At 37.3% G+C, this 16252-nt stretch overlaps 1 protein-coding gene across 4 annotated transcripts in view; it reads left to right on the top strand.

The window, feature by feature from the left end:
* Window positions 1-15571, top strand: part of CRY1 (cryptochrome circadian regulator 1) — a 40451-nt gene extending 24880 nt beyond the window's left edge. For 2 of the 4 annotated variants that reach the window (XM_086611122.1, XM_086611121.1), the window contains exons 3-12: window positions 1212-1354; window positions 2713-2897; window positions 4257-4345; window positions 4931-5071; window positions 5171-5482; window positions 7923-8074; window positions 8169-8371; window positions 9171-9272; window positions 12613-12684; window positions 12784-14963. In XM_086611122.1, the coding sequence (XP_086467248.1) occupies window positions 1212-1354; window positions 2713-2897; window positions 4257-4345; window positions 4931-5071; window positions 5171-5482; window positions 7923-8074; window positions 8169-8371; window positions 9171-9272; window positions 12613-12684; window positions 12784-12887 (1503 nt within the window). In that variant the 3' untranslated portion in view covers window positions 12888-14963. Of the gene's footprint in view, window positions 1-1211; window positions 1355-2712; window positions 2898-4256; window positions 4346-4930; window positions 5072-5170; window positions 5483-7922; window positions 8075-8168; window positions 8372-9170; window positions 9273-11360; window positions 11454-12612; window positions 12685-12783 lie in introns of all 4 variants that reach the window. The other 2 variants (XM_086611120.1, XM_086611119.1) reach the window with 2 other exon arrangements.
* The last annotated feature ends 681 nt before the right edge of the window (window positions 15572-16252 follow it).

Here is a 16252-nt window from a genome sequence, read left to right as displayed (position 1 = left end):
TCAGAGTTCCTTGGCTCCCTTGGGGATGTGGCTCTGGCTCTTGGACATGTGTTTTATAGTTTTCTTTTCAATACGCCAGAGGAAAGAAAGATTTAGAAAAATATCTGCTGCAACTTGTCAGACAGTGGTTTTACATTATGAAATGGAAAATAAATGTTGTATGAGGATGTAGGAGGTTGCTTGAGGATTCAGCGCCTGCTGGGTCAGTCTTGGCAGGCTTAATGATGGAAGGAGCCAAGCCTTCTTTCAAAGAGCAAGCACTCCTTGGAATTGCCTATCCTCAGGGTTGTACCTGGGTGTCATCTAGGAGAGAGCTAGAATTCAGAAGTGAAACAGCACCCTAGGTGAACAGCGTAGAATGCCCCCTGTCTCTGGTGTAAACCTAGTTCTCTGAAATAGTCTGACTGGTGTGTTTCAATCAACTGATTAAGATTCTGAGGGATTAGAAAGGTATTTCTCTGAGTTTGATTGGCAGGATGGCTTTCTAGGATAATTCCGTGCATGCATCACCTTTCTGATTTCCTGCTGTTGCAGAAGCCTTAGCCATTAGTTGGTCCCTTTCTTTGCTACTTTTCCCCTACCTGTTACTGTTTGCCTTGGTAACAGCATCTGTGACATAAAGTATATTAGACTCGAAGGCATCCTCTTTTTAGGACACTTTGTTTTGGTTTATTTTTTAAATTGAGAATTTGAAGATTGTCTGTTCTGGTGGGTGAGGGATAGGGATTTGGAAAAGGGAAAGAAAGTGTGTGGTGTTTGGTTTGGGAGTGGGCTGGGTATTTTACCACTCCCTTAAACTTCAGTTCTGTTGTTAAAGTTGGCAGGCATATGTGAAAAACCTTTCTGCAGAGCAAGATACTGCTGCTGATCCATGTCCAGAAGACAGCCTCTGTTGTCTTTCACTTCTGTTGTGTCTCTTAACGTGCATGGATCTTAAAGTTAGAGCTGAGTTCTCAAAGTTTGCACAGGAGTTGTCCCACAGATAGAGACTCTCTTTATGCCTTATTTCCTACTTAGATGCCAAAACGTTGGACTTTATTTTTGTGAGTTTGGATGTCTAAGGGTATTTTGGGCTTTTGTGTATCTCTGACAACTATCCACAGGTAATAACTAGTGTTCCATCTTGTCTTTGTCATTCCTGTTCTCTTTTCCCTCACCCTCCGTCAAGCAGCCAAGTTGCTGAAGGACCACATTTTTGTCTTGTGTTGCAGGAATGGAATATTGCAAAACTTTCTATTGAATATGATTCTGAACCATTTGGGAAGGAAAGAGATGCAGCGATTAAGAAGCTGGCTAGTGAAGCTGGAGTGGAGGTCATTGTTCGAATTTCCCATACGCTATATGACCTAGACAAGTAAGTTACCATTATCTCTGATTTTAAAAAAGAAAAAAAAAGAATTTTATGTAGTATTTGGTTAGGTATGATGTGCTACTTTCTATGCAGAGCACTTCATAGTTAAGAAAACTACAAATTTGTTTTGTTTCTTTTATCCATCCATCCAAATTTTATTACATACTGAGTAGAACTTTGCAACTCCAAAAATGATACATAACTGTATCTGAAACACAGTTTTGATTTGGGGTTCTTTTGAAAATAATGGTCACGTTAATTATCTATCTTTTATAATGAAGTTACTCAAACATACCTGTAACTTCTCCCAAATAAGATCTGTTGTTTTGTTAGATTGTTTTGTCCTTATTTCACTTGCTGTACAAAAGTTAGCAGAAAGTCCTTAATTTTTCAAGGACTGTTTCTGATCCGTTTCTGTATCCAATAAGCAGGTGGGGAGTGCTTGATATCCCTCTGTTGCTTTACTTAGTCTTGTTATATTTTTCCACAGATCTCTTTAAATGGATTAGTATTAGCTCCTTATTATAGAAACATAATCCGCAACCTATTCAAAAATATGACTTGGCTTCTCTTAACATTAAGTAATTTATTGTGCTAGATGCCTCTTTATTCTATTACAAGCCAATGTATGTGGGGCAGCTAGACGTATGGGAGGAAAGAGAATTATTTACTGTTTTGAAACCAATACCTGATTTTTTTTTAATCCTAAATTGAAAATGCCTTCTCTTCCATCCCTGCCCAAGCACCCCCTCAAATAAACAGTTGATTCCATCTGCCACTTGGTAAATTATTTCTTTGAAGTTTTCCTGCTACTGAGATTTTATATATGTTTAAGGTGACAGTGGGAAAAATGGAAACTGTGTGTTTTTACAACAGTCATTGTCTATAAACTACACCTTCATTTTCTCCCACATTAAGACAGTTGTAATATTGACTACGGTACTCAATACCGGAATAGAAAAATAGATTTATTTTTTTTTTTATGCAAATAGCATAGTCTTGTTAGGTGACTTGGATGTATCTTTACATAGCTATGATCTCTCATCTGCTTTGCTGATCTGTATTTTTCTTTGTCTTGAGCTGTCCATATTCATCAGTTGTTCTTGAGAGACTTTCCTCAACCCAGGAATGAAGAATAACTGACTTGGTTATAAAGAGTTAATTTGTATGTCTCCCCAGTGGGGAAAAAAGGATGTTAAAATTAAAGTTAAAACTATCTGGATTACCATGTATATCTGTGATTTTATATAACATGGTAGAGGCAGGTAAGAAGATATTTCTCTGTGTGTATATTTTATTTAAAAAAAAATTGTTATATGCTATTGTCTGACCTTATTTTCTTTTTTCTTTTTTCAATCCAGAATAATAGAATTAAATGGAGGACAGCCGCCTCTTACTTACAAGAGATTCCAGACCCTAATTAGTAGAATGGAACCACTGGAGATGCCAGTGGAGACTATAACCCCAGAAGTAGTGGAAAAATGTACTACTCCAGTTTCTGATGACCATGACGAGAAATACGGTGTCCCATCACTTGAAGAGCTAGGTGTGTTCTAAGATTGCTTTGACATTGTGAAACAACTAAGATGTAATCTACCACTTAACCCATAGTCCTTAAAATAACCATGAGAGAGGTTCTACCTACAGGTAATGGTTAAACTGCTGCCAATTATGACATACAAAAGGAACAAAAACCAATAATCAACTCTGTAAATTTTAGTTGTTTTATTTTTAAATGTGAGGTCAGACAGATCAAACCACACTAAGTACTGTTTGACTTCTTGTATGACAGCATAGCCGTTTTCCCATGGTGCCAAATAATCATTAAGCTCCTAATAGTCTTTGATACTTCATTTTGTTTTAAAGGCATTTGGTATCTTTTTGCTTCAGGTCATTAATCTGTCATTTTATAAATTAATTAAAAAACCCCTCTTGTCTTGCAATGCCAAAAAAAGATAATAAGGCTAATAATTATTTTAGAAGCTTCTTGTAAAAAAAAGAAAGTCTTATTTCTCTGTAAATTTAATTGTAAGAAATAGTATCAAGCTATTGTCCTGTGAATCACCCCCTCTCTTTCCTGTTCCCCCCTGCACTGAAATACAAGCAAATGTGGTATGATCTCCAAATTGCTAACAAAAGGGTCTGGACAGATTGTGGCTAAGCTCTGGCTGCTCTGTCTAGTCTGTTTGAACTCTCATACAACAGACCGTACTTTTAAAGTCTTTTTAAGACAAGAAGATCTCACATATACAGTGGTTAAACTATAGGTAGACATGTTACCTCCTGCACCTGGTGAACAGTCTTGGGGGAGGTGTGGAGATGTGGAAGAAATCTTGTTACTTTCTTTTCATCTTTCTTTTGCAGCTCAAGTATGTGTTTATCATCAAATTGACAATAATCCCCATCTGTTATTTAAGTCAAGGTCAATGAAACCTAGGAGCGTTCTGAAGATAGCATTCATGCTTTTAACTTGATGGAAGAAGTTTTTAGACATTCTGTAAATGACAATAGCAATTCTTGTGTCTTCGTAGTAATTAAAAAAAAAAAAAAAGTTGTGGTTTTGGGATAGCCCATGTACTGCAGAACTGAGAACTTGAAAATAATTTGAAAAATGATAGAAAGGTCACTTTGTGCAAGAAAACAGAAGTGGAATTGAAGTAAGACTGTTCAGCATGTAAAATTTGTAATGTGAATGAATGTAAACGTAAAAGTAAAAATTGGATTTTGCTGCAGGTTAGAGGTATTGAATGTGCTTTGATAAGACTTGATTGCATACTGTTTTAAAACTTGTACATTGCCATGTGTCCAATTTAGGATTATTCTCAAGATACAATAAAACTTTGTCAAATATCAATATGCTAGAATTTTGTTACAAGGAATTTCCTTGTTTCAATTTGTTCTTCAGGTTTTGACACAGATGGTTTGCCTTCTGCAGTATGGCCAGGGGGAGAAACAGAAGCTCTTACACGATTGGAAAGACATTTGGAACGAAAGGTATGTTACAAATCATCGCAGGTATGACGTGTCTGGGAAACATAGGTGCTCTTTGCAATGAAATGTTAAAGGAGTTGGGCAAGTCATTTAAAAAAAAAAAAAATCAGAAAACACGAACTTGCTTTATATCATTATATCAAGGCCTTGAATTCAAGTTGCTGTTTCTTAGTTTTAAAAGATGATAGCAGGTTGTCTTTAATTTAAATTTTGGAGAAAGTCTGTTACACTTTTTCTACTAAAAAAATTAATTATTTGTTCTTTGGAAGTAGTTTTACTTGAAACAGACTTACAACTTTTGAAGGGAGATTCCTCTAAAAGCCAATGTATTGCTAGCTGTCTAGGTTTCCTCTGTATTTAAAAGAAAGGATAGGTAGTTCTGGAAGACAGTTCGTGCCTTCTGCATTGAGATGAATTATCTTCTGGAGATTCCACTGATTCAAGAGGAACTCGACAGGTAATCTGATCATCTGACCAGTGTCTGGATTCAGTTATAGAAGCACATGATTTCTCCCTTTATGTTTACAAGTTGCTACCTAGCCTGTAGTCTGATGTTGCTATGTGGGTTTTTTGTTTTATATTTTTAAGGCTTGGGTAGCAAACTTTGAAAGACCACGAATGAACGCGAATTCCCTTCTGGCAAGCCCTACTGGGCTTAGTCCCTACCTCCGCTTTGGCTGTTTGTCCTGCCGTCTCTTTTATTTCAAGTTAACGGATCTGTACAAAAAGGTATGATTTCTGTGTAGTCAGCTACATGTTCTTAGATGCCATGATTTTTTTCCTACTTCTTCTCCTAATAAAATGTTTTCCTTTAATAATGATCTTCAGGTAAAAAAGAACAGCTCCCCTCCCCTCTCCCTCTATGGCCAGCTGTTATGGCGTGAATTTTTCTACACAGCGGCAACTAACAATCCACGGTTTGATAAAATGGAGGGGAATCCTATCTGTGTTCAAATCCCATGGGATAAGAATCCTGAGGCTTTGGCCAAGTGGGCTGAAGGCAGGACAGGTTTTCCTTGGATTGATGCAATTATGACACAGCTTCGTCAAGAAGGTTGGATTCACCATTTAGCTCGGCATGCTGTAGCATGCTTTTTGACTCGAGGTGACCTCTGGATTAGCTGGGAAGAAGGAATGAAGGTATTGTTTTTTATTCTTGAATTTCTGAAATTACCTGTTAAAGTTTCAGATAGTCATTCTAGAATTGTTGTTACTGTGTGGTGTAAGTTGAATTTTAAATCTTAAACTGCGGCTAAAATTAAATCAGTTCTGGTAAACCAGTATTGCTGAAGTTTTGCCTGTTGAACGCCCCTTTTATTGGAGTATTCGAGTGTTTCTTGCAGTCAGAATTGGTCTGCAATTCTTTTAAATTTGGTATTGCTTCTTAAATCTTGGCAAATAAACAGGGATTACTCTTATAACTGAAATTTATTTCCAGTCATACTGTGTGAACAGTTTCTGTTCACATCTCGCTGCTTCTTCCCTATGAAGGGAAAGCACCATGGGAATTAAAGGGAAAAGCAATTTCTGTCCCTTCACCCAGTGTTAGAAATGTGACTATGGGAAACATGATTTGGCTGAAGTTTCAAGGCAATTAATCTCTATGCAAGTATCGAAGAGGTGCTGAAGTTCAAATTACAAATATCAGTCTTTTGAAGAAAAAGATGGAATAAAATTTAATCTCAGCCTTTGAATCAGTTTTACATTTTTAGAAAGGTAGCACATCTTTTACTGAGCAATAATAATAAATTAAAAATAGTTTTTTGGTTTTGAAATCTAAAAAAGAATTTACTTGCCATCAGGATTGTGACCTTTTAGTTATATACATATATAATCTCATGAAATTTCACCTTTAACAAATCGATTGTAAGCAAACACTTTTCATTGTAAAAAAAAAAGATTGTCTTGGTTACAAAACATAAGCTGCTTTAGGAATTTTCCTTTTGCACTTCCTAGATAAAGACACTGAAGATGCACATTCATAGGTAACTCAGCCAAATGACAAGGCTGTGTATTACAGATAAACACCAGCTTGTTCTTACTTTGGAAATAATACAGATATATGGAGGGCCCAGACTTGTGCAGTGGAAGGATGTTTAATTCATATGTCCTCAGCTACCAAAAGTTAATCTGACCTTCTGCAGCGATGTTATTTCCAGAGTCTTATTACATGGCAGCATCTAGTGGAACAGTTGTGTGCTAACACTTAATATTCATCTGTAGATCTTGTTACATTACTAGTCACTCTCTATTGAAAATGTTTTTTAAAAATGTTTTAAGATAAATCTTATTTTTTCAAAACAAACTTTTTCCAAATAGTTGCAGATGTTTAGACAGATACTTTTCTAATATTTACCCAGTGCACACTGTAGAATGAATGCCTTATTGAATATATGTAGAGAGAAAGATATGTCCTTGTTTAATGGTATTACCTTATTTAGACTTTATATTGGAATAATGTTAGTTGAAATTAGGTGGCAGTACTAAGATGTTAAATTCTAGTGTTTTAGCATGAAGGTGTTGATTTATTTGGAACATTTGGAGATGATGCAAATTTGAATGGAAAATCAGAACTTGCAAAAATATGTATTAAATAAGTATCTGTTATGAGAACTACTTCTCAGTGCACTCTTTTTATAAAATGTACTTGAACATTCTCCTTCAAAGAATAAGGCTTCTCTTTATTTCTTGTTAGCCTGTATTGCTAGTGATCTGACTGAGCAGAGAAACTTCTTTTTATGCACGTTAGTACTAGCTGTGTTAATAATTAAAACCCAATCAATGCTGGAAACTTGAATGTTTCACAACTGTTAAGCTCCAGATCTAAAGTAAAACTCTCACAATATGAATCTTCAACCTCCTCATGGATTATTTTTAATATAATAGGGGTAGACTTCTTTCTGTCTTCAGGCCAGAGTTCATTATCTGTCCCGTCATTCTTCAGCATGCTCAGTGGTTCATATACCTCCAGGAATTTAAGTGTTCAACCTCAAAACTGTGATTTACTAGAATAACTATCGGCCTTCAAGAACACAACTTCTGAATGCTTACGCTACCCTGGAACTCTTTAATTCTACTCTTGGGACTCCTAGCATAGTGAAAAGTACTGTGCAAGTTAAGGTATTCAGACTGGCAATTCGAGTTTGAAATATTGTTTGTATGTTCCCTGTTTTCTGGAAGTTTGCAAAGCTTACTCAGTTGTAATGTCATGGAGCAGCTCTTCTGAATTCAACAAATGCCGCTTGCAAGCGTTCAAGCTCCAGCCATCCTTTGTGGATTTATTTTTTTAAGGATGTGTTTATGCAAGAATGTATAACTATGGTTGTAGCTTTCTGAGATGTTTTTTACAGGGTAAAAGCCAAACAGGCTGTCACGCTTTTGTTCCTGAGTTTGGCATTTAGGTAAGTACAGCAATCGTGTACTGAGCATTCTGTGAATGTTGCCACGTTAGAAAGTGTCCTGCTAGTTTGAAAAGCTGGGCTTCCTCAGCTGAAATCAGAAACTTGGAACAATTCCTGAAAAAATACTTGTCTTGAAGGTGTGCCATGTTCAGGCTAACTTGTTGGTCTAACTTCTTAAGGTCTTCGAAGAGCTCTTACTTGATGCAGATTGGAGTGTCAATGCTGGAAGCTGGATGTGGCTATCCTGTAGTTCCTTCTTTCAGCAGTTTTTTCACTGCTACTGTCCAGTGGGTTTTGGCAGAAGAACTGATCCAAATGGGGATTATATCAGGTAACTCACAACCCAGAAATTGCAGTGATTCATGGATGCTGCTTAAGCTGTCCAGATGTTCTACACTTAAAATGACCTTTTTATTTTTTTAAAGACGTTATTTGCCAGTGCTTAGAGGTTTCCCTGCAAAATACATCTACGATCCTTGGAATGCCCCAGAGAGCGTCCAGAAGGCTGCAAAATGTATTATAGGAGTTAATTATCCCAAACCAATGGTAAATCATGCAGAGGCAAGCCGTCTGAATATTGAGAGGATGAAACAAATCTACCAGCAGCTTTCACGATACAGAGGACTAGGTATGGCTATTTATAGACTGTTGGCTTTATATATTTGAAAGCTTCTCTCATCTTCTAGCAATTAATAATTTTGTCCCATAGCATTGATAATCAGGTGTGAGCTCAGTGTGGTGACCAGGGTTGTGTATCCAAATAAATTAAAATAATAGATGTAACCAAGAAAGGGAAGAAAGAGATTGAGTGGAGTGCCTCTTGCCAAATCTTACCTGGACTTTTTTTTCTGTTGTTTTTTTTTGTTTAAGTTTTTTTGTTAAACTGGATCTTCTGTGCATTCTGATACTCTTATACAGATAGGTTTTAATACTAGTGATTAGAAAATTAATATCGTTCATAACTTCAGCCATACTGTGTTTGCATTTGCAAATGCTGTTGCTCAAACAGAAACCAGTGCAACCTCTGCTAGTGTTTTTCCTAGTTGGAAGACTGTCCCCTTTGCTCCAAGAGGTGAACCACATGCACGTGTATTGCTCAGGAAGGCATAAGCAGTCAGTGTGTTCAGATATTGGGTATTGAATCAGGATGTGTTGCACTTCAACGCAACGTAGCAAATACGTGTACCTAATGAATATTGGAAAAGTTATGCAGAATATTATGCCGAGGATGCCTGTTAAGTAATTGTGAAATAAGATTACTTTGCAAGATGCCCGAAGTAGGCAAGACAGAGATGTGCGCCTATTATAAACGTAAACCACTCAGGGTGAGAGTGGAGAATTGGTTATCATGAGGAAAAAAGCATGCTACACTTAATCTTTTTTTTGCTGTTTTTCTTCATGGCTATGTATTTTGTTTTGTTGCTTAGGTCTTCTTGCAACAGTGCCTTCTAATCCAAATGGAAATGGAAATGGTGGTCTAATGAGCTACTCACCAGGAGAAAGCATTTCTGGTTGTGGTAGTACAGCAGGTCAGTCAAATTCTTTCGATATGTAGAATTACTGGAACTGAACCGCACAAACTACGTTTATAAATGCCCTTGGTGATATGTATTATAAGAAAGAGCTGTTTTCACAAGACAATTTTCACTGCAAATCACAAAAAATTCACATTTATTCACTAAGTTTGGTTGTATTTGTGTAGAGACATCTTTAGATTTTTTTTCTCAAACATGTAAGAATTTTTTAACGTTTTTTTATTTTCCTGAAAATTAGTTATTAACGTGTATCGAACAGTTTGATTTCAAAAACATTTGAATGTGATTTACTTCTAGAAGTCTACAAGCATCCTGGTATTTGTAATAACGAATAATTTTTTTTTAAATTTTCACGTCAGAACTGTTAGTTTGTGAAGTTTTCTAATGCTAACATTAGATTGCTTACTGGAATTTAATTCTATCATAATGTCAATAACAATATGGTTGACAGCGTCTGAAAGAACTTAATATAAAATTTATCATACAGTTTTGATGAAAATTACTTTAGACTATTAACATCCTTGTTGTAACAAACAAAGGCTAGCATTACCTAGTTACGAAGAAAAAAAATAAAAAGTAAGAAAGCAAGTTTCCAAACAGCACCAAGCTGTGTAGTGTGATTGACACGCTGGAGGGAAGGGATGCCATCCAGAGGGACCTTGACAGGCTTGAGAAGTGGGCCTGTGCAAATCCCATGAAGTTCAACAAAGCCAAGTGCGAGGTCCTGCACATGGATCAGGGCAATCCCAAGCACAAGTACAGGCTGGGCAGAGAATGGATTGAGAGCAGCCCTGAGGAGAAGGACTTGGGAGTGCTGGTGGATGAGAAGCTCAACATGAGCCAGCAATGCGCACTTGCAGCCCAGAAAGGCAACTGTATCCTGGGCTGGATCAAAAGAAGTGTGGCTGCAGGTCGAGGGAGGTGATTCTGCCCCTCTACTCTGCTCTTGTGTGACCGCACCTGGAATACTGCCTTCAGCTCTGGAGTCTTCTGTTGGAGTGAGTCCAGAGGAGGGCCACAAAGATGATCCAAGGGCTGGAGCACCTCTCCTATGAAGACAGACTGAGAGAGTTGGGACTGTTCAGCCTGGAGAAGAGAAGGCTCTGGGGAGATCTTCTAGCAGCCTCCAGTACCTAAAGGGGGCCTACAGGAAAGCTGGAGAGGGGCTTTTTGCAAAGGCATGTAGTGATAGGACAAGGGGCAATGGCTTTAAACTGAAAGAGGGCAGATTTAGATTAGATACAAGGAAGAAATTTTTCACCCAGAGGGTGGTGAGGCACTGGAACAGGTTGCCCAGAGAACATGTAGACGCCCCATCCCTGGAGGTGTTCAAGGCCAGGTTGGATGAAGCTTTGAGCAACCTGATCTAGTGGAAGGTGTCCCTGCCCATGGCAGGGGGGGTTGGAACTAGATGATCTTTAAGATTCCTTCCAACTCAAACCATTCTATGATTCTATGAATAGCATTAACATTGTATAAATCCATGGTGCATCAGCACCATGGATTCTTTGTACACCTTGGACTCCTCATTGTAAAAGGATACAGCAGAACTGGAAATTTAGTGGCTTTGTGTTCTCCTTAGGCTTTAGTCAAGGTTAGAAGCAGATTGCGAAGAAAGATGGACCTTCAGGTCATTGTTCTCAGCCAGTAGAGTTCCTCTCAAAGAATTAAAGTCTAGACTCCTTAAAGCTGGTTGCTTGAGGTTTTCGTTTAAGTTCAGAGATTTAGAAGACAAAAAGGGGTTAGTTTAAAAAAATCAACATTATGTGCACTCTTTTCTCCTTAAAGTATATACATATATACTTAAAAGCATACATGTACTTACACTTTTCAGGTCAGAAATGTATCCATTTTGTAGGAGGTTACTGTGTATTCATCTGAATTTGCAAGTGTGTATTTGGAAAGACAAAAGTATTAGAGCTTTGGACCAGTTCTGAGGTTGTTTCCGGGGGGGGGGGGAAAACAAAAAAGCCACAGTCAAAGTCTACCTCTTGAAGGGGGGGGGGAAGACCCCAACATTTAAAATTCCAGAACTGGAATTGTATCTTCTGTTATGTTTAAGTCTTTTTCCCACCTCTCCAGGAGCTCAGCTGGGAACTGGTGATGGTCATACAGTTGTTCAGCCATGTGCCCTGGGAGACTCTCATACAGGAGCAAGTGGGATTCAGCAGCAAGGTATTATGGCAGTGCCTGTCTGTAGAGGATCTCCAAATCCTTGCAACTATGGAAAAACAGACAAAACATCAAAATAACATGGATAGATTTTTGGTGACAGCTGCTGTCTACAACTTGAACTGGCTTTGTTTCTGTTCTTGAAACATAAAAATTATTTCTTAGAGTGAAGTTGCTTGTCTCTTGTCACCTTTATCTTTCTAAAGTGCTCATCTAGAACAGTATTTGTATGTTTTGAGTGGGAGCGATCACAAGTGTGACTAAAGAAAAAATAATAAACATTATCCTAGGTTACTTTAAATGAAAGATACTGAAAGAAGGGAGTTCACTTTGTGTATTTGATAGCAAAATTTGCATGTTACCTTTTCCCTACTTTCACTACCACTCTTTCCATAGATAATAAATTTCCACAGTTTTGTGTAGATATTCTCATTGTGGAGGCAAATTTTTGTTGCTTACTTTATACAGAAACTTAAGCTGTGGTTTGTAATAGATCAAAGTTGCAGTCAAATTTAGCACCATTTTCTTTCTTTGCAGTCTTAACAGAGGTTGTGTGTTTACTGATCATGGAAGCCTGTAATCTGTGTTTTGTTTAAACATCCAGAACATAACTGCAACACCGCAACTGTTCAGAATAAGAAACCTTGCAACTGCTTTTGCTAATTTGCAATATTTATGCAGAGTGCTCAGTGTCAAGGTTGCCAGTGGATAGTTTAGGTGAACCAGAAAATAGTTTGCATCTTTCTTTAAGTTAGTTGCTTTTTTTTTTTACAGCTTAGTCATGCTAAGGATTCACTAGTATTGCTATAACAGAATATTAAAAAGGACGAGGAGACTTGTAAGAACAAATGTTAACATTTATAACAACTTAGAATTAAAATCATTGGCTGTATAAACATTCTGCTTGTTGCAAATATAATGCATAAATATGTACGCACTTAATATTGTTCACCGTGCATATATATTTAACTGCTGTAGGCTGCCATGAGGCTTTTTTTTTTTTGCATAGGAACTCTTCTGCATTCAGGATGGTTTCTGGCAGGATTTTTTCTTGAGAATAAATCAATTGGCTCCTTTTTGTTGTTGTAAAGAATGTAATTACACACTTGCTTGCAGTTCTAAATTTTATTTATTATAATAAATATCTACTGTATCTGAACAGGTTACTGTCAAGCAAGTAGTATCTTACACTATGCTCATGGAGACAATCAGCAATCACACTTATTGCAAGCAGGTAATTTCAAGAACAACAGAAAAAAAAAACGAAACGCTTTTCCTGAATATGTAAAGGTGCAATAGAGTCTTAATGTAAATACTGGTTTTAAATTATCAGGAAGAACGGCCCTTGGTACTGGCATTAGTGCAGGGAAACGTCCAAATCCAGACGAAGAAACTCAGAGCGTTGGACCAAAAGTCCAGCGACAGAGCACAAATTAAACTGGTAAGATCTGAGACACCTTAAAGTTAATCCTGTTAATGAGTAAATTCCTGTACAATTTTGTCTATGGTAACATTTATATCACTGCAATGCAAAGGATCCTGAATTATTGCTGTAAATATTTCAGTTCCAGGTACTGTACAAACAAACAATACAAAATCCTGGCTGTAGAGAGTTTACAAAGCATGAGATAGGAAGTAGTTAAGTAGTTATAAATAGCACCAGACTGAGGATTATAACACACAGATCAAGGTGTTGAATGGAAGGGAGATGGATAAACTGGTTTCATATACATTAGCAGAGCTCCTTATGTAGCTTCAGTTACTCTCTGCTCCCACGTCTCACCTTAAGTTGTGCCAGCAGCACTGTTTGTGTGAATATATGGTGACCTGAATCAGAAAACTAACACAAAAGGAAAGGCCCAGGGCCTGGATTAGAGTTTTAGACATACAAGTGAACTAAGCAGAAGGTGTTTTAGAGACTGCAGAAAACCTGCAAAATGCTGATGTAGTTGTTGCATGCAAAGATGTAGGGACAAGAAAGAGCTGAAGACTTGAGCATTTGTCATTGGTCTGAAACCTAAGCAGGATGCTCAGATTGCCAAAGTTTGTCAAGAAAAGCTGTGGTGAAAAGTACTTGAATTTGGAGAAGGAGGCATTGTTATAGATATATGCAAACAGGTGTGGAAAATGTGTAGAGAGCAGCAGTAAATTGGAGAAAGAGTTTGATTTGTGTGAAATTATCAATGTAGACAAGATAACTGGATTTTGTGGTTTGGATAAAGTTACATAGGAACAGGATAGAGAAGAGAAGGCTAAAGATGTTATACCCTTTCCCCCGGTGAGGTTGATTTGAGAGGAATAAGGAAGATGACCTGAAAGACAAGTTAAAGAGTAAGTACTTAGGAGGAAAGCCAAAGAATGGAGGGCTGTCTGAAACAAGAGGAGACAAGATTTCAAGACTGGGAGTGTGGCTGTGTAGATAAAAGGAGGTTGACATGTCATTCCATCCTTATCTTTTACAAAAAATACCCCAAAGAGTTAAGAGTTGGTCATTGTGGAGTTTGAACAATAAGTAAGAGTAGCACATAAGCAAAATAACAGCACATGGAGAGACTTGGTGGAATTGGAAGATAGGGATTCCATACAGCAAGTATAGAAGATGCATTCAGCACCTCTAGAGATAAAAAAGGAAATTCAATCCACTTCATTTGGATTTGACAGCAAGATCTAATTTTGGTTGTTGTGTGGTGTCAGCATGTTGACAAAGTTATTGTGGTGCGTTATGAACAATTGTGTTGTACTGATTTGATTCAGTGAAGAACCACAGCATTGTTTCCATAATGCCTGTCACTTGAAGTGAGCTGAGACCTTAGCGATCGATCCATCTGCCATTTTCTCACGTACTGGAAGCACTGTAAACTGCGCTTCCATGTTCTCAAACTGATTTCTGGTACTCGGATGGTCTGAGTGGAACATAATTCCAAGAGAGTCTGTGTTTCAGTAGCTGTCTAATTCTTAGTATGTGTAGATTCATTCAGCATCCATGTTTTGTGTTGCAGAATTCCTTAGGTGCTCGTGTCTGTGTAGAAGACGTGCCTGCAGAGCGAACGTCTGGTTCCTGTCTAAGCTCTTTTTCAATTGAGAGACAGGTTGGAGGGGTTTCTAGTTTGGCAGAGAAGACTGATCTTGTTAGGGGTATTTCAAAGCATGCTGCAAAAGCATTATAGTCAAATACAAAAATCAGCCAAGGTCATACTCAAAAATGCTGCTGGCAAAAGGATGTGCACTTTCTGAATAGCACTCAAGTACAGAGGATGTTGGGTTTCTCTTTTTTCTTTTTCTTCTTTTCTTTCCCTTTTGGCATCTAAGGAGTAAGAAAAAAGATTTCTGAGTACTTGGGCTAGCACAAATGGGGACAGGGCTTCTTGCACTGAGAAGGGGGGAAAGAACATTGGCCCCTGGAATTATTTCTGTGTTCTTCAAAGACTCAGGACAAACTGCTTAAGAATAATTTTTTTCTTTTTTCTTGCAGCGTTATTGGAAGAGAAGATACTACTCAAAGAACACACAGGACAAAGTTCCTGCTACTCTATATTGAAACTCAAGTGTTGTGAGAGTACTTGTACTAAAACGACATACTTTTTCATAAATTATTTTCAATTGTTCTCAGTTGTTGTAAACAAGTCCAATTTTTGGAATGCATTATTTCTAACTGGCATTTCTATGGTTTTTAACTTTTTAACGACTTTCACAAAGGGCAAATTGAGTTTTGTATATAAAGTATTTGGTGAAGAATTTGCTAACTTAATGTAAATATAAACATTCATGATTAGCGATAGACCCATCAATATATTTTTGATAATCTTTCGTGTGTGGTAGTAGGAAAAGCTGTAGTGATGTTATGTAAAACGGATGGACATAGAAGGTTTTGAAGTTTTAAAATCGTTATTATTTTTAGATTCCAGAACTTGATTTCTGTATGATCAACTTCATATTTTCATAATGTAAGTGCTTAGGACTGTGTTTAATCAAATACAGTAGAGTTGTAACCTTTATTAACCTTAAATCGCATCTGTATATAAGTCATATGCCAATTTTTTGTCGAGTTGTAAAATTTTCATGTGTATGTCCAGTCCTTGTATTTCCCAGTTGCCTTGTTCGGTAATGACATACCTTGTTAATAAAAGAAAATTGTATATATATACACATGTCTGTCTTTTGTGTATGCTATTGCTCCAGTACATATTTCCAAACAAAACTGTTTCAGGGAAAAAGAAGGGGAATGTAATTTTTAGACTTAATCTGGAGGTCATGAACAGTGAACTGTATTACCTTTCACTTCAAGTTTCATGATACTGAAGCAAAACACTATCCAAATTATTCAGGCCTTTTTGTTGAAATTGCATTTATTCTTACCATTAAATGTTTTTCACCAATGTACTTATTAAGTGTTTCTTCAAAACCTAGAGTTTGGGTTTTTTTGTGTTATAGCTGCAGTTTGCTTGATAGCCCGGTAGTCTTTCCTGCACTGCAGCTAATTTGCTGCATTTCAAGGATGTTGATTTCTAAAAGCACGTCGGGTTTGCCGACTACTCAGTCAATACTGTCTCAAATGCTTAGAGAAGTTGTATCTAATTATTTTCTCAGACCATTAAGATCTCTGAAGAAGCAGTCTGAATTACTGCATTTTATATATAACTAGGTCAGTTACCTACTTGACTGGGTGCACAAATTAATTCTCATGTGGGAAGAGTTAATTATCTCATTCTTAGTATCCCATGAATGACTTTCAGCCATGGGGTACTCTGTGTGTTGGTTTAAAACTCAGACCAGATTTATGGGTTGGCAACATACACAGCAGG

The sequence above is a fragment of the Tauraco erythrolophus genome, chromosome 4 (genome assembly GCF_009769465.1).
Source record: "Tauraco erythrolophus isolate bTauEry1 chromosome 4, bTauEry1.pri, whole genome shotgun sequence".
Lineage (NCBI taxonomy): Eukaryota > Metazoa > Chordata > Aves > Musophagiformes > Musophagidae > Tauraco > Tauraco erythrolophus.
The sequence above is the reverse complement of the archived record's forward strand: the minus strand, read 5'-3'. Positions and strand labels throughout refer to the sequence as shown.